General features: G+C 41.4%; 2 protein-coding genes across 2 annotated transcripts in view; both read right to left on the bottom strand.

Moving 5' to 3' along the window:
• Window positions 1-15,918, bottom strand: part of cpne1 (copine I) — a 66,510-nt gene extending 50,592 nt beyond the window's left edge. The window contains exon 1 of the mRNA XM_024444285.2: window positions 15,864-15,918. The gene's annotated coding sequence lies outside the window, so the exon portion shown is untranslated. The remainder of the gene's footprint in view (window positions 1-15,863) is intronic.
• LOC112266617 (RNA-binding protein 12) lies at window positions 360-15,971 on the bottom strand. Its single transcript, XM_024444260.2, has 2 exons — window positions 15,864-15,971; window positions 360-3,873 (listed from the first exon to the last, which is right to left on the bottom strand). The coding sequence occupies exon 2, from the start codon at window positions 3,846-3,848 to the stop codon at window positions 1,251-1,253; it is 2,598 nt and encodes an 865-aa protein (XP_024300028.1). The 5' UTR covers window positions 3,849-3,873; window positions 15,864-15,971; the 3' UTR covers window positions 360-1,250.
• Window positions 15,972-27,102: the final 11,131 nt, after the last annotated feature.

Here is a 27,102-nt window from a genome sequence, read left to right as displayed (position 1 = left end):
GTATCTCGGACCTGCCTGGTGTGTTCCTTGTTCTTCATGATGCTCTCTGCGCTTTTAACGGACCTCTGAGACTATCACAGTGCAGGTGCATTTATACGGAGACTTGATTACACACAGGTGGATTGTATTTATCATCATTAGTCATTTAGGTCAACATTGGATCATTCAGAGATCCTCACTGAACTTCTGGAGAGAGTTTGCTGCACTGAAAGTAAAGGGGATGAATAATTTTGCACGCCCAATTTTTCAGTTTTTGATTTGTTAAAAAAGTTTGAAATATCCAATAAATGTCGTTCCACTTCATGATTGTGTCCCACTTGTTGATTCTTCACAAAAAAATACAGTTTTATATCTTTATGTTTGAAGCCTAAAATGTGGCAAAAGGTCGCAAAGTTCAAGGGGGCCGAATACTTTCGCAAGGCACTGTATACACACTTGTGAAATAAGCTGGAACGTCCCCAAAAATATAAAACTTAAGTGTCTCTTGTTAGACAACACTACAAAACTAAAACATTCCAAATAGTATTTACATCTTTGCAAAACAGCTCATTTTCAAAAAGAGTATATCGCAGTGGGAGGGTTGGCAGATACAAAAAGTTCTAAAGAGCTCTGCAGACCATTAAACCAAATGTAATGTTCAACATCTTTTTCTCAGAAACAAGCAGTACAATTTATCATACAACATAGCTAGCAACAACATTGACATTTGCATTAATTAACAGTGAAAAACAGCATAGAGCAAATAAGCAAACGCTTTAACCATGACACAATGAGTGTTCTCTGTACTAACACCATGCATGGAAGCATTTGGCAAGTACCCCCTTTAGAAAATCATCACAAAGAGAATGTTAAATCTATGGAAGAAATACAAGAACACAAAATGTGTCAGGGCATTTGAAAATAATACATGCTTCCTAGTGAAAGTGACAACTCAGCACAGAAATAAGACTATCCTCTTAATCCAACCATATCATCCAAGGCTCTTACTCTAAATATGATTGGACTCAAGCTACATCAACAGTTGGCTTTTTGCCATTTGGAAAATCCAAACATCCCACTTTAGCTATATTATACATCAAATCAATATAGCAGCGTTCCATTTGATTCTTACGCTACTAACAACTTGATAACTTTGGTAAAGGAGCTAAAGATAGTTGGGAGCTTAAATCCTAAATGCAAGTTCTTACCTTCGCATTAATGAAACCGGATGTTTCACTTAATCATTTTTGGTAGAGAGGAACATTGGAGTCTTATCCTAGGGTTATCTTCACTTTCCTAGCCCCAATAGGCCTATCATTTAAATCCATGACAGCAGATGATGCCTCCTCGTGTGACTCAAAGGCAACCATTGCCTCACCAGTGGGCAGGCCCTTTTCACTGAACTGTTGACAGACTGAACCAGATAGCACTTGATACCCATAAAAGAAATCTATGATCTCATCGACTGTTACGGTGAAAGGCATGTTTTGGATCTTTACAATGGTTGGTCCACGAGGGTTACCAGGGCCTCCGTGTGACTGCTCTCTCAGAGGGTCAGAGCCAGGGCCACGGCCCAAGGCAGACTGAGGGCGCACTTCTAAACGCCCTTGGCCACTTCCTCGGTTGTTATGGCCTCCGCTCTTTCTATAGCCGTTGTCAAAAGGTGGCCTGTCCCTCATGCCCTCTGGTCCAAAGCCAGGTGGGCCATTGTTGCTACCTGGTCGGAAGCTTGGGGGTGCCAGAACTGCTCCAGGCAAGTGACCAGCAACCATGGGTGGGGGAATGCTATGGGCTACATTCTCTAGACTTGCTGCAAATGGGGGTAGAGGAGGAGGGCCCACTATTCCATTACCTGGGACAGTAAATTGAGCAAAAGGACCATTGCCTAAATTGCCAACAGTGTTTCTGAGGAAGTTGAACTCTTCTCCTGTTATACTGGCAAAGGGGTGAGCTTGGGCTTGAATAGGATTCTGTGCCTGAGCATGGCCGTGTGCCTGGCCTTCAAATTTCTGGCCTCTCTTAACCTGTGGTGGTGGGTTTCTCTCGATTTCCTTCATCTGCTCAAAGGTGACCAAATGCACAAAGGCATCTCTGCCATTTAACTTCTGCCTGTGTAGTCTCTCAGCATTTAGCGCATCCTCCTCTACCCTGAACTGCACAACAGCCTGACCTAGACCATTACCACTGCTGTCAACCAGAACTTTCAGACTTTCTTCAAATACTGCAATGCCTTCCAGAAACAGATGGACATCTTTCTTTGACACATTATATGGAATATTTGAGATGTGTGCACAGTTTCTAGGGCTCTTGCCGGACTCAGAGTTGTTTTTCTTATCAACACCCTGCATCCTTTGACGAATGGAATCAATCTTTTCAAACATAGCTTTCTTACTGATGGGGTGAACTTGTATGAATCGGCTTCCCATATACTGCATGTGACAGCTGAGGGCAACCTTGTAATCCATTTCATTTTTCAACTGGACAAAGCCCTCACCTGTAGCTCGGCCAGTGGGTCCATAAGCAATGTAAATGCGGTCTTCCATAATGTCCAGCTTTTTGAAGAACTCACAGATCTGTTTATTTACTGCTTCGTAGGGCAGGCCTTTTAGGTAGACACAGAACTCCTTGTTGTGAGGGGAGCGAGACCTTGCATGATCTCTGGTTGAAGGAGATGCTGAATTCATGTTGCTGCGGTGGTGCTGGTCTTGGGGCACATTACTGGATTTTGAGTGGGCTTGCCCTCCAACCCCGTTGCCACCACTGCTGACACTCATCCACTGGCTCTCTGTGGCTGGAGAGATGTCCACGTACCTCTGCCTTAACATTCCGCTGCTTCTTTTGAGCGCCTCAAAAGTGTCCTGAGGGGAAAAGAACTTGGCCAGGGCCCTGCCGCTACTCCGGCCAATGTTGTCCCTGACCAGTCGGATGGAGTCCACCCCTAACCCACAGAAAAACTCCCCAATATCCATTTCAGTAGCTGAGAAGGGCAGGCCTTGAAGGTGGACATATAACTCGTCAGAATTACCTATTGCTGCCTTCATGTGTGCCTGGAGATTTAACAGAGGGTTCATATGGCCAACAAACATGTGATTTGGGGCCAGTCCACTAGGGGGTGGGACACCTGGGTTGAATGGTGGCATTGAGCCCATGTGGGACAGACTCATGGGAAGGACAGGGGGGCCTTGGGTTAAAGGTGACACAGTGGGAACAGGAGGCACAGAGGACACTGGTGGTGGAAGTGGCATGGGGGGTATGGAAGGCATGGGTGGCAAGGATGGCATGGTTGTCAAAGCGTGAATAGGTAGTGGTACAGAGTTGCGGGAGCTCATGGCTGTTCTCATACTGGATCCCATGGTGAGATTTGGGCTGCTGAAGTTGTTGCTGAAACTGGGGGGCATGTTTCCCATGCCAGTGGTGGCAAACGTGGACACATTTTTGTTGCTTATGGTTTCATGTGCAGAGGCAGCTGTGGTGACGGTGGCTGGTGTGGTGTTGCTGAACTCTTGTAAAGTGTTGGGTAGACTGCCCCTCCCACATGTGTTGACGGGGGGACCTGGCCTTCTACCATTTCCTGCTGCTCCCTCTACATTGCCCGTTTTAAAACGCCTGCGGCTAAGCTCAATCATATTCTGCATCTCGGTCTTGCTGCTCAGCAAAAGTGACACTTTTGAACCTTTGATTGCTCCCCCGTTACGCATCATGCCAAGCCTGGCATCTTCATCTGTGGCGAAAACAATAAAAGCCTCACCATGTTCACCCCCTACAATATGCACCCCACCATCTGGGATGGTCAATCCAGAGAAGAAATGGCGTATGTCCATGGTCCCCGCCACTATCGGGAGACCCTGCATGCGGATGACCACAGCCATGCTGCTGAGGCGAAACAACACACACCTGCAGGTGAAAAAAGGCAACCACCGTAAGACTAGAGGAAAGAGCAATGAACACACAAGAAACAAAGAGCAGGAGAGAAACCATGATTTACAAGACGGCTTACGTTTGTATATATATATTCGATGAGAGCCCAATGCATCAGAGAAATTCAAAATGTATGTACAAGTATATGTACAAGTATTAGGTGGTTTGTCCACTCATCACCACTCTTAGACAGCCATCCACACATTGCTTCATTCACCACATACATCAGCCTTGGCTCAAGGACATTATGTAGACCCTAGGTCTAAAAAGCAAATATTGAATGTAGAAATGTTACTCGTAGGCCTAAATCTTGCTCATAATTATAGTACCACACATTTCAATGAAATTTAGGCTTGGGCGGTATACCGAACAGTGGGGTATTTGGAAATAGCCACAGGATGGTTTTTCATTACCGTTTTCATTTCTTTTACTTTTTTTTAATGAATTAGAATATTTGTACCTAGTTTACCTGCAGTCAACTTGTGTAATACGTTAGGAGATGAAGATTGCGAACCCTCATTTCACCCGTCACATAATTTTTCATTATGAAGCTTGTTGGTAGTTCCAAGTCACGTGGTGTTTGTTTACAAGCACAACGATGAGAGACCAGAGCCTTGAGTCACTCACTGTTGCTAAGCACGCACCAGGTGATCTACTTACTGTATGGAATTCACATCTAAATGTTTGCAAGCTAGATATTGTATAAATACTAAGTTAACGGTCTAAAATGTTGTAAATGCTCTGCAGTTGTGCATTTGTTTTGCTAATTTAGTAGCTAGTTAGCCATCTCACTAAGTGGTTAGCTTCTTCCAAAATTAAGCTTTGCTTGCTTGGAAACAGCAGACAATTCCCTACTGGATCAAAAGCCTTGATGTCTAATATTTGTTTAGTGCATGCAGCAAACTGTAGTATTTTTTTGTTACTTGTATAACTTTGAGTTGGGATGTCTGTCTTGCAAATACTTTAGGTCAGAGACATTTTAATGTTAGCATTTAGATGGGATTTTACATTTACTTGTTAGCATTGCTCAGTGGGGTTTGAAAATAGCGCCCCTTGTGTGGTACAAGGTCGGTATAAAAAGGTATGACAATCTGGATACGGCCCAAGCCTAATGCAATTAATTAATTGTATAAACCTACAGTGCAATCAGAAAGTATTCAGACTCCTTCCTTTTTTACACATTTTGTTACATTACAGCCTTATAATAAATTGGATTAAATAAATGTTTTCCCTCATCAATCTGCAGACCCTTTGTGATGAGACTCAAATGATGAGCTCAGGTGCACCATGTTTCAATTGATTGGACATGATTTGGAAAGGCACACACCTTTCTAGATACAGTTGAAGTCAGAAGTTTACATACACCATAGCCAAATGAATTTAAACTCCGTTTTTCACAACTCCTGACATTTAATCCTAGTAAAAATTCCCTGTCTTAGGTCAGTTAGGATCGTCAGAATAATAGAATTATTTATTTATTTCAGCTTTTATTTCTTTTGTCACATTCCCAGTGGGTCAGAAGTTTACATTCTCAATTAGTATTTGATAGCATTGCCTTTAAAGTGTTTAACTTGGGTCAAACGTTTTGGGTAGGCTGCCACAAGCTTCCCACAATAAATTGGGTGAATTCTGGCCCATTCCTCCTGACAGAGCTGGTGTAATAGAATCAAGTTTGTAGGCCTCCTTGCTCGCACACGCTTTTTCAGTTCTGCCCACAAATGTTCTATGGGATTGAGGTCAGGGCTTTGTGATGGCCATTCCAATACCTTGACTATGTTGCCCTGAAAAAGGGGGAGGCTTGCAAGCCGAAGAACACCATCCCAACCGTGAAGCATGGGGATGGCAGCATCATGTTGTGGGGGTGCTTTGCTTCAGAAGGGACTGGTGCACTTCACAAAATAGATGGCATCATGAGGTAGGAAAATTTGGTGGATATATTGAAGCAACAGCTCAAGACAACATCAGGAAGTTAAAGATATCCCTCTAGTGGTGTGGGGACTGTGCTTTGGAAAAATGGGTGGGGTTATATCCTGCCTGTTTGGCCCTGTCCGGGAGTATCATCGGATGGGGCCACAGTGTCTCCTGACCCCTCCTGTCTCAGCCTCCAGTATTTATGCTGCAGTAGTTTGTATGCCCTCTCTAAATGGGCCCTAGGACCATGCCTCAGGACCATTACCTGGCATGAGGACTCCTTGCTGTCCCCAGTCCACCTGGCCGTGCTGCTGCTCCAGTTTCAACTGTTCTGCCTGTGGCTATGGAACCCTGACCTGTTCACCGGACGTGCTACCTGTCCCAGACCTGCTGTTTTCAACTCTCTAGAGACAGCAGGAGTGGTAGAGATACTCTGAATGATCGGCTATGAAAAGCCAACTGACATTTTACTCCTGAATTGCTGACCTGTTGCACCCTCGACATCTACTGTGATCATCATTATTTGACCATGCTGGTCATTTATGAACATTTGAACATCTTGGCCATGTTCTGTTATAATCTCCACCCGGCACAGCCAGAAGAGGACTGGCCACACCTCATAGCCTGGTTCCTCTCTAGGTTTCATCAAAGGTTTTGGCCTTTCTAGGGAGTTTTTCCTAGCCACCGTGCTTCTACACCTGCATTGCTTGCTGTTTGGGGTTTTAGGCTGGGTTTCTGTACAGCACTGAGATATCAGCTGATCTAAGAAGAGCTATATAAATACATTTGATTTGAAAGCTTGGTCACAAATGGGTCTTCCAAATGGACAATGACCCCAAGTATACTTCCAAAGTTGTGGCAAAATGGCTTAAGGACAACAAAGTCAAGGTATTGGAATGGCCATCACAAAGCTCTGACCTCAATCCCATAGAACATTTGTGGGCAGAACTGAAAAAGCGTGTGCGAGCAAGAAGGCCTACAAACCTGACTCAGTTACACCAAGTCTGTCAGGAGTAATGGGCCAAAATTCACCCAACTTATTGTGCGAAGCTTGTGGAAGGCTACCGAAAACGTTTGACCCAAGTTAAACCATTTAAAGGCAATGCTGCCAAATATTAATTGAGTGTATGCAAACTTCTGACCCACTGGGAATGGGAAGAAATAAATAAAAGCTTAAATAAAATCACTATTATTCTGACATTTCACATTCTTAAAATAAAGTGGTGATCCTAACTGACCTAAGACAGAGAATTTTTACTAGGATTAAATGTAAGGAATTGTGAACCTGAGTTTAAATGTATTTGGCTGAGGTTTATGTAAACTTCCAACTTCAACTGTAAGGTCCCAAGGTTGACAATGCATGTCAGAGCAGTGGCCTCCATCATGCTTAAATGGAAGAAGTTTAGAGCAACCAAGACTCTTCCTAGAGCTGGCCGACCAGCCAAACTGCGCAATCGGGGGAGAAGTCCTTGGTCAGGGAGGTGACCAAGAACCCGATGGTCACTGACAGATCACCGGAGTTCCTCTGTGGAGATGGGAGAACCTTCCAGAAAAACAACCATCTCTGCAGCACTCCACCAATCAGACCTTTGTGGTAGAATGGCCAGACGGAAACCACTCCTTAGTAAATGCCCCCATCCTCTCCAACCTGACAGAGCTGGAGAGGATCTGCAGAGAAGAAGAATGGGAGAAACCCCCCAAATGCAGGTGTGCCAAGCTTGTAGCGTCATACCCAAAGAAGACTCGAGGCTGTAATCACTACCAAAGGTGCTTCAACAAAGTACAGAGTTAAGGGTCTGTGATAAGTATTTTATGTATTATACTTTCGCTAAAAAACTGTTTTTGCTTCGTTATGAGGTATTGTGTGCAGACGGAGGAGGAAAAAATACAATTTAATACATTTTAGAATAAGGCCGTAACAATTTTGGGGGGAAAAAGTCAAGGATTCTAAATACTTTCCGAATGCACTGTATAGCTCAACTTCCAATTGATCAATCTGATGCATAATTAGGCCCATGTCCAATACATTTCAGGTGGAAGAAGGGGCATGAATTTAAAAGGTTGAGTAAGTCGTTTTAGAAGCTTACAAGGTGCATTACTTACCAGCAACAGATGCAAATCCTAAAACTAAACCACATTTTGAAGTCGACTTTCATTGATTTATCTGACTAGACCATCTTGAATCTAGCAATTAAGTTGTGGTTTATTAAGGGTTAGGGGTTTATTAAGGGTTAGGGGGAGGGGCTGCCAAGATAAGTCACGGAGGTTTGGGACAAAATCTGCATAGTGTTACAATTTCGCATGGTTCTATGCTAGATTGGGAAGAAACAAACATTTAGCATGACAGCTAAAATGGCTGAGAAAATCTGATCTCAGCTAATAAGGAGAAGTATCTAACAAAATAACTACATTCTGGCATTCACTAATTTATAAACCATTTTACAATATAAATGTGGGTACATTTGTTGATGAAAATCTTACTTACTCAGCCTTTAAAATATAAACGTGCCAATTTGATATAATTGCAATGCAGTATCCCTAACACTCATTTCAGTAGCAACTGGTAAACACAATCAAATGCATTTCTCATGATAAGCTGTAGACCACACTATTTACCAAGAGAGTTTTCATCTATTTTTCATAGCTGTCTATTTACCACCACAAACCACTAAGTCCACACTCTATGAAATGTATAAGGCCATAAGCAAACATGTGGCGCTCCTAGTGGCCGGGGACTTGAATGCAAGGAAACTTATATCCGTTTGACCTCATTTCTACCAGCATGTTAAATGTGCAACCAGAGAAAAAAAAAACTCTAGACCACCATTACTCCACACACAGAGATGCGTACAAAGCTCTCTCACCCTCCATTTTGCAAATTTGACCATAATTATATCCTCCTGATTCCTGCTTACAAGCTAAATCTAAAGCAGGAAGCACCAGTGACTCGGTCAATGAAAAAAGTGGTCAGATGAAGCAGATGCTAAGCTGCAGGACTGTTTTGCTAGCACACTGGAATATGTTCCGGGATTCTTCCGATGACATTGAGGAGTACACCACACTGGCTTCACCAATAAGTGCATCGATGACATCGCCCCCACAGTAACCGTACGTACATACTAAAACCAGAAGCCATGGATTACAGGCAACATCCGCATTGAGCTAAAGGGTAGAGTGTCAATACAGGACTATTATTGAATCATACTACACCAGCTCAGACGCTCGTCAGATGTGGCAAGGCTGGCAAACTATTACAGACTACAAAAGGGAAGCACAGCCGCGAGCTGCCCAGTGAAACAAGCTTACCAGACAAGCTAAATTACTTCTATGCTCGCTTCAAGGAAAGCAACACTGAAGAATACATGAGAGCATCAGCTGTTCCCGGACGACTGTGTGACCATGCTCTCCTCAGCCGAAGACATTTAAACAGGTCAACATTCAGGCCGCGGGGCCAGACGGATTACAAGGACGTGTACTCCGAGGACGTGTACATCAATGCTGGCTGGGTAGCATACAGGTTTTTAGCAAATGTTCGAAAAAGGCCCCTTCACAAAAGATTGTGGCTGGATTTGACACAGAGGTCTACCGGCTGGCTAGGGTGTTCAAATACAAGACTCTACACAAAGACAAGCGAGAGGCACTCACTGAGCTCAACACAAATAGGCTGACAATCATGTACTTCAATGGAGATGTCTGTGATAGATGGAAAACTTACAATGGACAGACATAGGAGCTCATAAGGTAGTTCCATAGGTTTTGCCTATTGCTGCATTATTGCCTGAATCCTTTTTTCCCCTCATTTACAATGAAACACTTCGAAGCACTTTATTTGACAAAAAACAATGAATGCAATGTTGTTTTTTTACAACTCTAGGTTTTGACTATTGCTTGCTGCATTGTTGCCTAGATTCCTGCATTACTTATTTGCATTTATAATGAAACACTTAGAACTGTATTAAAGCACTTGCCTTGATAAAAAAAATAGTGCCAGGTTGTATTGCATCATCACAAATGTACAGTTATCTAATTAAATTGTTGACGTTTTATTCATTCACATTATTAGACACTCTTTCTGATGATAAAATTAGCATAAATTGTAAAACACAGAATTCAGACAAATAAAAATAGAAAAAAATGGAATTTGGGAAAAAACTAAATGGATTTCATAGGGCCCTAAATTGTCAGACTCTAGCCACCCTACTCATAGACTGTCCTCTCTGCTACTGCACGGCAAGTGGTACCGGAGCACCAAGTCTAGGTCCAAGAGACTTCTTAACAGCTTCTACCCCCAAGCCATAAGACTCCTGAACAGCTATTTCAATTGGCTACCTAGACTATTTGTATTGTACCCCCACCCCCTCTTTTACGCTGCTGGTACTCTGGTTATTATCTATGCATAGTCACTAACTCTACCTACATGTACATATTACCTCAATTAACCCTGCACATTGACTCTGTACCGGTAACCCCTGTATATAGCCTCACTACTATTATTTTACTGCTGCTCTTTAACTATGTTAATTTTATTCTTTACTTTACACTTATTTTTCTTAACTGCATTGTTGGTTAAGGACTTGTAAGTGAGCATTTCACTCAGGTCTACCTACACACATGACAAATAAAAATCGATTTGATGATTGTTTAAAATTCAGAGAGGATCAGACAAATTAGGCCATGTGTTATCGCATAACAACATTAAAACACTAAAGGTGCAAGACAATTAGCCTATGTGTAGGCTCAAGTCTCAAGCATTGTTCAGAACAGGTGTTGGCCAAAACAACCTAGTAAAAAGCAAGTAGAAAATGTGGTCAACAGAAGGAGATCAGTTCATGAAGTGGAGACATTTACTTGGGGCTTGTGGATAATGTGGTATCTTGTCAAAGAAAGCCACCAACATACCATGCTCTTCCTCTATACCACTCATACCTTGGTAGGTCATTCTTAGCTCTGCTCAATTTCAGAGGTTTCCACAATAGAGTACACTATCCCAAAAGGGACACTAGTCAAAAAGGGAATCAATAAGGTCAATGAATATAGCCTAAGAAAGCTAATAATTACTGGTAAAAACCATGACGAGCAGACAGAAGGTTGTGGGGGTTGGACTGGAAGTCCAAGCCTGTTCAGGACATATTCACAAGCTTACCTGTAATAATGGTGCTTCGTTAAAACTGTGGCACAGGATATCCAAGCCAATCCTGACAGCAAGCAATTTAAATCAATTATTGACTAACAAAACAATAGGAAATGGAAGCAAAAACATGAGCAAAAAGCAGGCAAATGGCCGCGCCAAAAAGCCATACACTAATATATTTCACAAAGATTATGCATCTCATAATTTCTCATGTTGACATCAAGCATGAAAATACATTTAATTCATCACAGAAATCCATAAGAGTTAAATAAACATCCATGTCATTGAAAACTTGTATTTCATTGCTCAAGTTTCCCTCGATAGCTTATCTTTAAAGTGTTCTATGTAAAATTATGTCAACTATATGGCCTACATATGCAAATAAGGTATAATAATATGGTAATGGACCGGTCAGTTGGAAGACTGCTTCTCATCTCCCACCAAACACATAATCTGATCATGGTTATATCAAGAGACTCTGAAGCCCAATACCTGAACATACTATGGACAAACCTAAAATCAGGTCTGCTGCGTCATCAGTCTCACACTGAGGATTGTATTCAGACCCTGCCCCATGAAAAATGCAAGCCTGGGCCTACACTAAAATGTAGCCTCGCATATTCCTTATTTTGCATGGAAAATGCTAGAGAAAAAACAACCACCTGCATGTGTGTGAACTCAAAGCTTCAGCACACTACAATCTCTCAATTGTGTGGGAATCTTTCCACAAAACAAACAGGGGACAACGGTCACTCCTGTGAAAGCACCTAACATGGTCCACATCTGCAACAATGGACAATAAGTGAGGTCATCAGCTGTGGTTGTCCCACCTAGCCATCTTAAAGTGGAAATCCGCAGTTGAAACAATAACAAAGCGGCACCTCGCCTCTATTTTGGGTAAAAACTGAGGAAAAGGCCTGGAGAAATGTAACCACTTTCAAATTCATAGATGGCTATTGATGCAATGACTGGCCAACCAAGATATCAAAATCATAGTTTTCAGCATAACTTGAGGCCATACAATGCCAGTATCATTTACTCAAAATAGTCAATCTAAGATTTTAAAAATGACAGATTTCTTGAGTTTACGTTTTTGCAGAGGAAGTTTTAGTCGCGCAATTTTACTTCTATCCAAGGTGTGACATGTCTTATGTAAACAAACTCTGATCCGTTGCACTTGCTGGGCAGGTCTGTCTCACTGTATATGTGTTCTGCGGTATGATTGGATAGTGCGCAGCAGTGTGTATCCCGTGTTAGTGGGCAAGTTAGCCTTGTTGAAATCAAAACCAAACCCTCAAGTCATGACAAACTCACTTTAAAAATAAACTGTTTTGGATGAGACTGACTTTTTGACCAAAATTATCCTATTTACACTTTAGTCGATTTTGAAACTAGAATAAATGTTTGACTTTTCGATCAGATAAGTGGCATCGATATAAGTTGTTTATTGCCTTCAGTTGCGCTTTAAACACGTGGTAGGCCCCCATCATTAAGTGGGAGTACACAGGGAGTACAGGAGGGGGCTGAGCACTCACCCTTGTAGGGCCCCTGTGTTTAGGATCAGCAGTGGAGGTGTTGTTTCCTACCTTCACCACCTGGGGTCAGCCCATCAGGAAATCCAGAACCCAGTTGCACAGGGCAGGGTTCAGACCCAGGGCCCCGAGCTTAAAGATGAGCTTGGAGGGTACTACTGTGTTGAAGGCTTAGCTATAGTCATTTAGTTCAGTTACCTTTGCTTTCTTGGGTACAGGAACAATGGTGGACATCTTGAAGCAAGTAGGAACAGCAGACTGGGATAGGGAGAGATTGAAAATGTCCGTAAACACTCCTGCCAGCTGGTCTGCGCATGCTCTGAGGACTCGGCTAGGGATGCCGTCTGGGCCGGCAGCCTTGCGGGGGTTAACACGCTTAAATGTCTTACTCACATTGGCCATGGAGAACGAGAGCCCACAGTCCTTGGGAGTGGGCCGTGTCGGTGGCACTGTGTTGTCCTCAAAGCGGGCGAAGGTGTTTAGCTTGTCCGGGAGCAAGACTCTGGTGTCCGTGACTTGGCTGGTTTTCCATTAGTAATCTGCCATATACGTATCGTGTCTGAGCCATTGAATTGCTACTCCACTGTCTCTGTACTGACATTTTGCCTGTTTGCTTGCCTTACGGAGGGCATAACTACAGTTTGTATTCAACCATATTCCCAGTCACCTTGCTGTGGTTAAATGCGGTGGTTTGCGCTTTAAGTTTTGTGCGAATGCTGTCATCTGTCCACCGTTTTTGGTTTGGGTCGATTTTAATAGTCACAGTGGGAACCACATCCCCTATACACTTCCTGATGAACTCAGTCACTGTATACGCCAATGTTATTCTCATAGATGTGCGAGTACTAAAGGCAATGTTTTGATGTGTCAAATTTGCTTAGTTAAAATACCCAGCTACATAAATGCAGCCTCAGGATAGGTGGTTTCCAGTTTGCACAAAGTCCAGTGTAATTCCTTGAGGGCCATCGTGGTATCGGCTTGAGGGGGAATAAACACGGCTGTGACTATAACCAAAGATAATTCTCTTGGGAGGTAATACGGTCGGCATTTGATCGTGAGCCATTCTAGGTTGAGGGAACAAAAGGACTTGAGTTCCTGTACGCTATCACAATCACATTATGAGTTGTTAATCATGAAACATACACCACCTTTCTTCTTCACGGAGAATTCTTTATTCCGGTCTGAGCGATGTACTGAGAACCCAGCTGGCTGTATGAACGGGGACAGTATATCTGGAGAGCGCCATGATTTTATGAAACAGTATGTTGCAATCCTGATGTCTCTCTGGAAGGAGATCCTCGCCCTGAGCTCGTCTACTTTATTGTCCGGGGACTGAAAATTAGCTGAACTGCACATTAGCGAATATATACTCGGAAGTGGCGGATGGTGTGCACGCCTCCTTAGTCGGACTACAAGTCCACTCAGAATACCTCTTCTCCACCAGCAGTGTCTTGGAGCAGCCTCTGATATAAGTTCAGTTGCCCTGGAGGGTACGAACAAAGGATCCAATTTGGTAAAGTCATATTTCTTGCTGTAATGTTGGTGAGTTACCGCCGCTCTGATATCCAAAAGTTATTTCTGGCTGTACGTAATAACACAAAAACCGTTCAGGGCTAATAATGTAAGAAATCACAACAACAACAAAAACAAAATACTGGAAAGTTGCTTAGGAGCTAGAAGCAGAGCTGCCATGTCTGTCGGCGCCATCTTCATATACAATGGTGCCACTGGACTCAGATCTACAACTCACTCATCAGTCTGAAGTGTCGCCCCTTGCGCAATTGAAGGACTTTTTCAACAGCGCGGGGGGTTGGAACTCAAGAGGGCAGTCACATGTGTTTGCGAGGCAGAGGTCTTGAGTTCCGAGTCTCGATATGAGCTGAATCGGGGGAAATGGTATTCAATAAGAAAGCAGCGTGTCGTCCTTTACATTAACTTCCTGAACTTATCCCTATAGGCTTTAGCCAAGTGGGTCAACACAGTCTTGTGACATGCAGGAGACCTGGTTCGAACCCAGTCAGTCACAAGATTAAATATGGAGTGAAAAGTTTATCCATGGTTTTTTTGTGCCACTCCCTTCTATAATATCCTGGCGAGGCCTGTGGTCATCATGCCAGATTGGCTTCAGAAACCACCAGAAGCTTTTGTTTACCATAGACTTTTTGATTCGATATGTGCTCCTTATCTGAAATTATGAAACTTTGATCAACTTTAAATTATAGTTTGTAAACTTGATACAGACAATGAATGCAATCTACCATATTCAAACTGAATACATAAATATTCCATTTGAAATCATATTTTAAAACTGAACGCAATTTTCAATTCAGTTTCAAATCATTAAATATAAATTCAATGATTCAATTTGTGCATTTCAACCATGTTTGGACGAATGGTTACACCCCTGCTGAGTATACCGTTGTAAAACTTTTGCAACAGAAATCGTTCCCTCCAAACAGAAACCGTTTCCAACGAAAACGAGTTTCTATTGGACAAATTCAGGTCGGTCCCTCCTCCTTTCGTTTGGTTCTTAAACGGTGAACGGTTTCCGCTGCAAGGCGTAATGAATACACCCCATGGACTGCCCAATCTCTGGTCACGACAAATAGCACATATTGGGGGAAGTTGATGAAATAGCAATGGAATTGCATGTGCACGAAAACGCTGTCAACATGAACGAGACTTCATTGTAAAACACATTTGCCAATAACGTAGCTAAAAACTCTGTCACAGTACTAAAGCGGTTTCCAAATGTGAAGGGCTGCAAAAAGAAGGGCTGCAAATTCTGCAAGGCTACAGGAAGAGACCACAGACAAATTATATCTAGCCATTTCAACATTTGAATGTGTACCACATTACTCGAGAAAGGGCGCCGTGCAAGCTAGCTAACGTTAGTTGGATTGATATTAAGAGCAGACAGCCAATATGGCGTTGGTCCTGCAATGAAAACCCCTTCTCCGACCTAGAAGCGAGCTAGTTAATTAGCAAGATGGGTAGCTAGCTAGCATCATTGGCTAAATACAGAACAATTGCCCTTCAACGTACTTATTCAGACTAGTAACTACCTAGCGAAACACGAGAACATCAAACGTTTAGCTAGCTAGTTCACACATTTCTAAAGCTCACGAAAAGCATAACGTAATACATGTAATACATGAGTGATATAGCTTGTTGTTCGCTAAACACATAGCTAGCTAACGTTACCCCATTTGGGCAGTCCGAACATCTCACATGCCCCCCCAATATCTAGTAGCTAGCTAGCCCTTCTAGCTAACGCTATAGACACCCAATGTCTAACTGCAGGTTTGTATTTTCACTAATCTGTAACAACCATTTCAGTATTACTATCTCTGTAATTGCATTTGTCCGCTGTGTTTTTATTTGGTCCTTACCGAAATATCTGTTAACAGATCTTTATTTTATTTTCTTCGTCCTCCTCTCTTGCTCTTCTCTCTCTGCTTGTGTAGTTTTTCTTTTTTGTAACAAGACACTACTCAATTCAGGCAAAAACACATCAAAAATCACCGTACACAATTTTAAATAAAATAAGACATCACATCATACATAATATTGCATTATAATATTCTACAAATTACATAGTAACAGAAGTAATTTAAAAGCTACAAATTCATAGGGGAAGGCTTGAAATCTGGGTTCTTGGGAAATGTACATATCTTGAATTTACTCAGTATTGAAATTAACAATAAAATCTAGCTTCTTATCAATGTTTAAAAAGAAAAAATGTGTTGCTCAAGGTAAGATTTAAACAGACTTATTTGAGAAATATATAATATCCCAGAATTTGGATATTATATTGATAAAAACAACTTCTAAATAGAGGCGTTTGTTGGATATACACAGAGTGTACAAAACATTAAGAACAATTTCCTAATATTGAGTTACACCCCTTATGCCCTCAAATGCCTCAATTCGTTGGGCATGGACTAAAACAAGGTGTCGAAAGCATTCCATGTTGACTCCAATGCTTCCCACAGTTGTGTGAAGTTGGCTGGACGTCCTTTGGGTGGTGGACCATTCTTGATACACAGTAAACTGTCGAGTGTGAAAAATCTAGCAGTGTTGCAGTTCTTGACACACAAACCGTTGTGCCTGGCACCTACCACCATACCCCATTCAAAGACACTTAAATATTTTGTCTTGCCCATTCACCCTCTGAATTGCACACATACACAATCTAGGTCTTCTGCTAGATTGGGTTGGCGGACAGCATCCAACTTTTAAAGTGCATACACTGCCAACTACTGTACTGGATTGTGAGGCCAGTCACGGCCTACCTACATTCATTAGTCCGGTTCCTCTAAGAAAGTAAAATAGAGCCCTGGACAACACTTCCCTGCCCCCACTACACCACCCAAACCCCATCCAGCCTCTATAACCCTTTCACACAATCTCTCCATTCCTCCACTAAACACTCACACAGACCTGTTTCATGTCTCCCAATGTGGCATTCAAACCTGTGTGTACCTTGTCAACTCGGGGGTTTGAACTTGCAACCTTCCGGTTACTAGGCCAACGCTCTAACCACTAGGCTATGCTGCTGCCCCATGTGATAAAATGACCCGTGCATGTGATAAAATTGTCTTCCCTTGCTCAGATCAAGGACTTGACTTCCCTGCGGCATCAGCCTTCTCATTACCCTCCACACCCACATGGGCAGGAACCCAGCAAAAGCTTACCACCACTCCCATCCTCTCCACTCCCATTAACAGCACCATCATCTCCACAAACAAGTCTCCCCTATCTGACCAGCCCGTCTTCACACTACTCAACATTGAAGCCGAATCAGAGCAAATCACTACGGAGGGTTTTCACCTCCTCCACCCATCTCAAACCTATAATCACGGCCAACAACTCAGCTGCCGACACAATCAGTTAACCTCTTACATTTAAATCTGGGATATACACCCCTGCCCCCACCCTACCATATCACTGACTGCATCCTTTGAACCATCTGCGTATTTCCTTAATGTACCACAACGTTTGTGCGCTTAATTTAGCATGTGCTACCCTTAAAAACAAATACAACGGATCTATATATCAATCCATTAATGCTTAAAAACCCTTCTTTAACCTGTGTCCTCCCCCTTCATCTACACTGATAAAAGTGGATTTAACAGGTGACATCAATAAGGGATCATAGCTTTCACCTGGTCAGTCTATGCCATGGAAAGAGTAGGTATTCCTAATGTTTTGTGCAGTGTAAATAATGTAGCACCTTCTAATGGACCTCTCTAGCCTTGTTTGGTATACAAAACATGCAAGGCATTAACCATGCTTTTTTCCAATCTGGGTCTTGAATACTGAGTTCCAATAAAACTTTCTCTTGGGGTGACTCTCTTTTGACAATGAAACACCTCTTAATTGTTTGTTACCACATCTTGGATCATTATTTATTATAAATATCCATTCCTCCAACTAAGCATTTATGGTTAAGTCTCAGATCCTATATGACCTCATTAGGTGAATAAGGCCATTTGGGATCGCATTGATCACAGCACCAAATTATGTATGTATGTTCTACCTCTTCGTTTTTTATTATAATGAAGTAACTCATTATTCAATATATTGGTTTGATAAAGGGAAAAGTTGTGTACGAACCTCAACTTCCACACTAACAGATGTTGTTCATGACGTTTTTGATAGTTTTATGGGCAATTTAGATGTAGTCACATGTTAACAAATTCTAACCAACAATCTTCTCAAAGATATTGTGGAACGAAGTACCAAATGGAGTCAGGTGCAACGATACACCTCTTCATCCAGTTAACTTTAAAAAGGTATCATTTCCATCCAAAAAGTCTAACATATCAAACCCTCCTGCTTTCTCCCCAGCTTTAACTGCATCCTTAAGATTGTTATGCTTATTCTTCCAGAAGAAATCCACAAAGGCTTTGTTAATGTCTTTGCAAGTAGTTTCACAGACAAATAATGAAAGTGCAGGGTATATGAAACAAGACAATCCTTCTGCTTTCACCAAAATAACTCTGCCTAGAATAGACAGGTCTCTTTGTAACCAATTATTGAAAAGGAGAATCGCTATCTTAAAAGTCTGGATGAGAAATTCATTGGCTGTCTGACAATGTGGTTTTTGGTAATATGAATACCCAGATACCAACACTGTCTCTAACATGAATATTACATATTGTAGTTTCTACATTATCATATAAACAGAGATCATACTTTGAGATGTTCCATCCTATAACAGAAAACAAATCAATACGTGTCAAGTGCTTTGGCAATTTGATATTTGCTTTCCAAGAATATTGTCAGCAAACTGTGAGATCATAACCTCTCCCAAATATTGATAGACCTTTGATGGGTCATTAAGGATACTTGGAGATAATAATTCCAAAGTTAAAACCAGAAAATATGACATTCCGCATAACTGGCGAACACCACGTTTGATAAATAGTGTTTGATTGTAAAATTACTGAACTTAATGTCCTTATGTCCTCATTGACAGTTTTCAAAAAAATTCCAACAAACATTTTTCCAAAGTAAGAAAAAGGAATTGATGTTCAATGGTATCAAATGCCATGTAGAAATCTAGAAAGAAAATAACAGCTTCTGCTTGTGTGTCTAGCTAGTAAAATGTCAGTATTTCTCTCCCTAATAAAAAACAAATGATATACAAATATTGCTCCACAAGGTTGGGATTCAAATTCACACATTGAGATGAGGCAAACACAAATTCTCCATTTTCTCCTTTACTGTGACATGAAACCAGTGTTACTGTCAACCTCATTAGCATGCTGCATGTTGTCAACATATAGTGAATAATGATCCATTAACTAAATGGAATGTAACACATACAGTTGCAGTCGGAAGTTTACATACACCTTAGCCAAATCAATTTAAACTCAGTTCACAATTCGACATTTAATCCTAGTAAAAATTCAGTTTTAGGTCAGTTAGGAGCACCACTTTACTTTAAGAATTAAAATGTCAGAATAATAGTAGAGAATGAAATAAAAATCAGCTTTTATTTATTTAATCACATTCCCAGTGGGTCAGAAGTTTACATACACTCAATTTGGTAGCATTGCCTGTAAATTGTTTAACTTCGGTCAAACGTTTTGGCTAGCCTTCCACAAGCTTCCCACAATAAGTTGGGTGAATTTTGGCCAATTCCTCTTGACAGAGCTGGTGTAACTGAGTCAGGTGTGTAGGCCTCCTTGCTCGCACATGCTTTTTCAGTTCTGCTCACACATTTTCTATAGGATTCTATTCTATTCTATTTTCTATTGGGGTCATTGTCCATTTGGAAGACCCATTTGCGACCAAGCTTTAACTTCCTGACTGATGTCTTGAGATGTTGCTTCAATATATACACATAATTTTCCATCCTCATGATGCCATCTATTTTGTGAAGTGCACCAGTCCCTCCTGCAGCAAAGCAACCCCACAACATGATCCTGCCACCCCTGTGCTTCACAGTTGGGATGGTGTTCTTCGACTTGCAAGCCCCTCACATTGCCTCCAAACATAACGATGGTCATTATGGCCAAACAGTTCTATTTTTGTTTCATCAGACCAGAGGACATTCCTCCAAAAAGTACAATCTTTGTCCCCGTGTGCAGTTGCACACCATAGTTTGGCTCTTTTTATTGTGGTTTTGGAGCAGTGGCTTCTTCCTTGCTGAGCGGCGTTTCAGGTTATGTCGATATAGGACTCGTTTTGCGGTGGATATAGATACTTTTGTACCCATTTCCGCCAGCATCTTCGTGCAAAAAGTGTCAATCAATCCCAGAACAACAGCAAAGTACTTAATCTCTAGGAGACAGAACGCGTCATTCCTAAGTGGTATGACGGCTGCGTGGTCCCATGGTGTTTATACTTGTGTACTATTGTTTGTACAGATGAACATGGTACCTTCAGGCGTTTGGAAATTGCTCCCAAGGATGATCCAGACTTGTGGAGGTCTACAATTTTTTTCTGAGGCCTTGGCTGATTTCTTTTGATTTTCCGATGTCAAGCAAAGAGGCACTGAGTTTGAAGGTAGGCCTTGAAATACATCCACAGGTACACTCCCAATTGACTCAAATTATGTCAATTAGCCTATCAGAAGCTTCCAAAGCCATGACATCATTTTCTGGAATTTTCCAAGCTGTTTAAAGGCCCAGTCAACTAGGTGTATGTAAACTTTTGACCCACTGGAATTGTGATACAGTGAATTATAAGTGAAATAATCTGTCTGTAAACAATTGTTGGAAAAATTACTTGTGTTATGCACATAGTAGATATCCTCACCGAATTGCCAAAACTATAGTTTGTTAATAAGTAAATTGTGGAGTTGTTGAAAAACTAGTTTTAATGACTTCAACCTAAGTGTAAGTAAACTTCTGACTTCAACTGCACTACATAAACTAACAATTTTGTAACTTGCTCACAGTCATGAAATCCAATGGTCAATGCTCTTAAACTACTTAAAGTCAGGAATCTGCTACTGCCCCACTGCTTGTGTTGTGTGCTCGGTTATTAGTATTACTGTCCGACCCAGCACTATGGTGAAACAAAAACAATAAAATTGCTGGGGCGAACAGTAATACTAAAAACCGTGTGCACAACACAAGCAGGGTAGCGGATTCCTGCTTCAAGAGCACATCATTTCTGTCAATAATAATACTTTGTCAAATAAAAAAGGAACAAAATTATTCAGGTCTGCCAATACAAAATATACTTGTAGGCCTACACTAACATAAGTCAGGAAGTTCTGCGTTTCTAAACTGTATAAATTATTTCCAGTCATCCCAAGAGTGGCATTTTAGGTGCGAAACTGAGCAAGTTCAGTATTCACAATGCTCTAGGTATGTTTCCTGAAGGTTCTCTCTAGTGCTGAGTCCACTTAATGCTCTTTATATCGATCCCTTCTTGCATCATCTCCCACAAGGGGCTGAAGAGAAAAAGAAGTTGGAGAACAATGAAGACATTGAGAACTGTTAGAGTGCATTGATAATGTTGCAAAATAAAAGGATAATATATTATATTCCATCAGCTCTGGGATGGGAAACCTTGATGGGGGTGTGGGCACAATTTTTTTTTTTTTTTTTTAATAAATAGGAACTCATGAGGACCGCAATGGCTCACGAGCCACATCCATACCGACACACGCCGTATGCCTTTTGGGGGCACCCTGGCGGGTAATTCTGCCATGATTAATACAAGTTTAGATAGCTGGCCGCAAGACTAACTTACAATCTAAAAAAATGTTAGCTGACATAGGCTAATTGAGTGACTATCAGTGGACCAGAAGACCAAATTCATAAACTGCACCTTGTGTATTCTAATATTCTTACTCTCAACATTAAGTTGAGACCCCGACGGCGTTCCTCCCAAAAAACAAGTGTCTTTGGAAATTGATCCACGGACCTAGAAAGGTCCGGTTTCCTGGACACAGATTAAGCCTGGCCCTGAACTACAAGGCAAATTCAATGGAGATTCTCCATTGAGTTTGTTTTGTAGTCCAGGACTGGGCTTAATCTGTGTCTGGTAAAACTCTGTATGAGAATGTTCTACTCGTAATTTCTCACCTCATCTCTCTCAGGCGTTTGACCTGCTGAATGCACTTGTCCGCTGTATAGTCCACTTCTGCACTAAAATCGGCCAATTCCAAATTGTCAGGCAACTTGGAGAAACAACAGACTAGGTAAGACACCAAAATAATACCATTCAGCTGCAAAATGTTCTTCTTGACCCTGCTCTTTTTCAATTAGGAATAATAAAAAGGAAAGTTTACATCTTTAAGTTTAAGTTTACATTTTTTAAAGAATCTAATAGTGACTACAGCCAGATGAAAGAGCAATCCACCAACTATTAGGCAAAGTGCATCCGGTGTCAGACACATCAATCTGTCAACAAACATTTAAGGAATTATTCCATATGACTACATACTATTGCTCTAATGTGATTAACTCATACACCACTTAGACCATACATAACAGCTCAAAAGGAATAGGGACTCATTTCATGAACAGATTACCAGCCAATTACATATAGATGGTTCTTGTGGAAAATATAGTAATTCTACTTCCACCCACACATACCCAGGTGAAGCACAGAGCAGGGGATCTTTGCTCTGGATCACCATTCATCACAACATCAGGGATCTCTGACATGATCTTCTGCACAAGGCGGTTTGCCAAAATGGACACACGGCTGTGATCATACTGGAAAGGAGATCAATAAGTAACAAAAACACACATTATATATATATATATATATATTTTTTTTTTTAAATCAATAACTGAATTTATTCTTTCACTGAAAAGAATATACCACCACTACACATTCAGTAAAACACTTCCAATTTACCCATCGACAACCTGCAGCAAATAAGATGGGTCGTTCCACTTCAAAAAGTATAAGCAGTCACTAACTCTACCTACATGTACATATTACCTCAATTACCTTGACTAACCGGTGAACCTGTAACAGTACCCCCTGTATATAGCCTCGCTATTGCTTAATTATTTTTAACTTTTATTTTCTATTTTACTTAAGTTAAGAAAAAAATAAAAGTGTTAAAGCATTGTTGGTTAAGGGCTTGTAAGTATGTTACGCATTTCCTTGTAAGGTAAGCAATACCTGTTGTATTCGGCGCATATGAAATATAAAATTTGAAAGATTGACACCCACCATCTCAGATTGTTCTGAAATTGTTTGTGAGAAACAGATAGGATTAGTATCCCTGCAACATTATTTTGTTGAAATATAATTTAATCTGAGAAATTAAGCTAATTGACTGCACCCAAATTGGCCATTTTAATTCATAGGAAATCAAATCTAGTACCTAATGAATGATTTGGACAAAGCTTTTTTCTAACAATGAGTTAGACATGAGGAATCCAAAGAGATCCAAAGAGAAGGTCAAAAGCCACCCACGGAACCCCCACATCAAGGCCCCCCCACAAAAGTAGGGGCCTGGATCAGAAAACCAGACAGTATCTGGTGTGAACACCATTTGCCTTATGCAGCGCGACATCTCCTTCACAGAGTTGATCAGGCTGTTGATTGTGGCCAGTGGAATGTTGTCCCACTCTGTGAAGTTGCTGGATATAGGTGAGAACTGGAACGCTCTGAATCAACGTACGACAGTGTTTCCCAAACATGCTCAATGGGTGACATGTCTGGTGAGTATTCAGGCCATGGAAGAACTGACATTTTCAGCTTCCAGGAATTGTTTACAGATCTTTGTGACATGTACATTATCATGTTGAAACATGCGATGGCGGTGGATGAATGGCATGACAATGGGCCGCAGGATCTCATCATGGGGCGGCAGGGTAGCCTTGTGGTTAGAGCGTTGGACTAGTAACCGGAAGGTTGCAAGTTCAAATCCCCGAGCTGACATGGTACAAATCTGTCGTTCTGCCCCTGAACAGGCAGTTAACCCACTGTTCCTAGGCCGTCATTGAAAATAAAAATGTGTTCTTAATTGACTTGCCTAGTTAAATAAAGGTAAAAAATAAAATAAATAGTATTTCTGTGCATTCAAATTGCAATCGATAAAATGCAATTGTGTTCGTTGTCTGTAGCTTATAACAGCAAACTAAACTACTCGCCCACACAACACCATACATACAGATATCTGCCTGGTAGAGTTGAAACTGGGATTCATCTGTGAAGAGCACACTTCTCCAGCGTGCAAATGGACATCAAAGGTGAGCATTTGCCCTCTTCAGTCGGTTACAATGTCAAACTGAAGTCAGGTCAAGACCCTGGTGAAGACGAGCATGCATATTCCCGAGACGGTTTCTGACAGTTCGTGCAGAAATTCTTTGATTGTGCAGACCCAGAGTTTCATCAGCTGTCCGGGTGGCTGGCCTCAGACAATCCCGCAGGTGAAGAAGCCGGATGTGGAGGTCCTAGGCTGGCATGATCTGTGTTGTGTATTTGACATACTGCCAAATTCTCAAAAACAACATTGGATGCGGGTTACGGTAGAGAAATTAACATTCAATTCTCTGGCAACAGCTCCGGTGGATATTCCTGCAGTCAGAATGCCAATTACACGCTCCCTCAAAACCTGAGACAGCTTTGGCTTTGTGTTGTGTGACAAAACTGCACATTTTGTAGTGGCCCTTTTTTGTCCCCAGCATAAAGTGCACCTATGTAACGATCATGCTGTTTAATCGGCTTTTTGATATGCCACACCTGTCAGGTGGAACGATTATCGTGGCAAAGGAGAAATACTCACTCACTGGGATAAACAAATTTGTGAACATTTTAGAGAAATAAGCTTTTCGTGTATCTTTTATTTCAGCTCATGAAACATGGGACCAACACTTTACATGTTGCGTTTATATTTTTGTTCAGTATATTTAGGTTAAAAGGTTACCTATGTCTTCGACAGGCTGCCTTACAGCAATCTCATTGTTCACCGTCATCAGACACAACTTGTGTCTGGATGAATTGTTTCCTCCAGTAGCTATAAAAAAAAATGTCAACGTTAAGATCAGCATGTGGGGTATTTAGGACATGCAAACATATTGAAGAAATAGGCTAAGTTACTTGAAATATTTAGCTTATTCTTGGTAGAAGCAGTAGTGGATTTATACAATGAGGCTCTATAAAACATTGCACATCAAACAAATGTTTATATTACACAACCAAACAATTAAGCTTGCCTGTAGGTCAACCTGGCCATTAGTCTTCACAGGAAGATGGGTTATGTCAAAGCCCTCTGCCTCCAAGACTCGACAGGACTCCAAGCACACTTATGCTCCGTCTGAGTGGTGATAACGTGCTTCTTCTTGGCCTTGTAAAACCAACCACACCCTAGAAGGAAAGCATTGTGGGAAGAAACAAAAACAGACACTGTTCCTTTTCCTCAAGTCACGGTATCTTCATTTACAAATGAATTACACAAACAGAACAGTTGATCGACCTTAACTCCTTATGTATTAATCTTTTCATCAGAAGGCAGTTATTGGTATATATTATTCACTCTCCCAAATCCTGCCAGAGGCCAACCTTGCTCTTAATCTGACTAAAGCAGTACAAGAGTGACTGACATATTGAATTCAGTGGCACCACTTGTGAAAACGATTTCATGAGGATCTGTAGCAAATCAGGTGTGCCACTTGCTGTAAGGATCCATCAAATGAAGATATGTTAGCCTCTGTCATCATTTGATGATATGATGCAAAAGCTGGTCGATGAATTGTCATTCAAATAAATTTCTAGCTTTTTCCATTGCACTTTCCCAGCCATATGCATGTGTTCTGGAGTAAGGGTTACCGTAATAATTCACTCTTGTTTCCTAGAGTCATGAAATAAAATATATTGAGTTGAAGGTTCTGTGGTAATTGCAATACTCAAAGATCACATTTATTTAATCAAATTAATAACACCCAATGATTTACAGATTTCATGGCGCCAGTTTTCTATAATTATCGTAGGAGAGGCTGGTGGATAGAAAACCATTGGTGTTGCTTGAAAATCCATGTAGAAGTCGCATCTCATCTTTCTCCTGTTCCATACATTATGTAAAAACACCATAATATTGACATTAGTTATTAGGGTCCAGCAAGCATTCAGAGCAGAAAAGTTGGGGGAACAGGTGCTAACGTTAGCAGATCATGCACCATTAGCCATTACAGAGTATGTACGGGCGTAACAGACTCTTTAACAGTACCTAACTAGCTATCTAATAACTCATATCAGCCAGCTGGAACAGGTCTGACTAGGTGATATTTGAATAACTAGGGAACTGGCTAAGCTTGCTGCGTCATCGAATGACCATCATTCGCTCGCTACAAGATAAGTAGCTAATGAAACATTGTGTGTAACGTCGCAGCTACCTCTCTCGATAGTACTTTGAGCGTTGTTCATTCGGTGGCTTGGGAACCCTCGCAAGGATTTCAGAAACTTCGTCGTAACAGCCTTGCTCATCATCTTCACGTAACGTTTATATAACTTAGCTAACTAACCTCAACCAGTGACAAACAGGATTCGCAGACAGGAAATTCAAGCGTCTTCCTCTTTGAGGTTTATTGGCAGACTACACTCATACGGTGTTTTACCGCCACCTACTGTACAGGGCAGTGAGAAATACCCCCAAAACAAAATATTTTGTGGATGAACAAACTCATACTAATTACCAAAACACTAACCAAATTCACACTACTACCCTGAATTTCAAACAAAAAAACCTGTACTTCAGACAGATTTAAACAGACAGGCCCTGGGAGGGGGAAACGTCTTCATTTAGTACTCCCCTGTAACATTTAGGCTGTAAAGTCCTGGAGATCCAGAAATCTATTTGTCGCCTTCAAAATGTCTAACTTCTTAGATGTTTTATTAGTGTGACTAGTGCAATTTATCACTTGCGCTATAAATGCAACAAAGTCCACCTTCAAAGTTAGTGTGTTGGGATCCTTCTCCTGCATGGCATATAATCTCTACTCACTCCAGCTATTTTCACTGCCGGCACAGCACATTGGAGACCTGCTGAATAGCCCTGATCCTAGCTACCACAACCTCCTTACATTACCATCACACAATGCTTCATCAGACTCTTCAACTACTACATAGTTATTCATTTGACAAACAATTGCCACATGTCCAAACTTTTTAGTGGTAACACTGCAGCGGCTTCTGTACATACAG

Source organism: Oncorhynchus tshawytscha, linkage group LG02, assembly GCF_018296145.1.
Source record: "Oncorhynchus tshawytscha isolate Ot180627B linkage group LG02, Otsh_v2.0, whole genome shotgun sequence".
In the NCBI taxonomy this organism is placed as follows: domain Eukaryota; kingdom Metazoa; phylum Chordata; class Actinopteri; order Salmoniformes; family Salmonidae; genus Oncorhynchus; species Oncorhynchus tshawytscha.
This window is presented reverse-complemented; position numbering and strand designations above follow the sequence as displayed.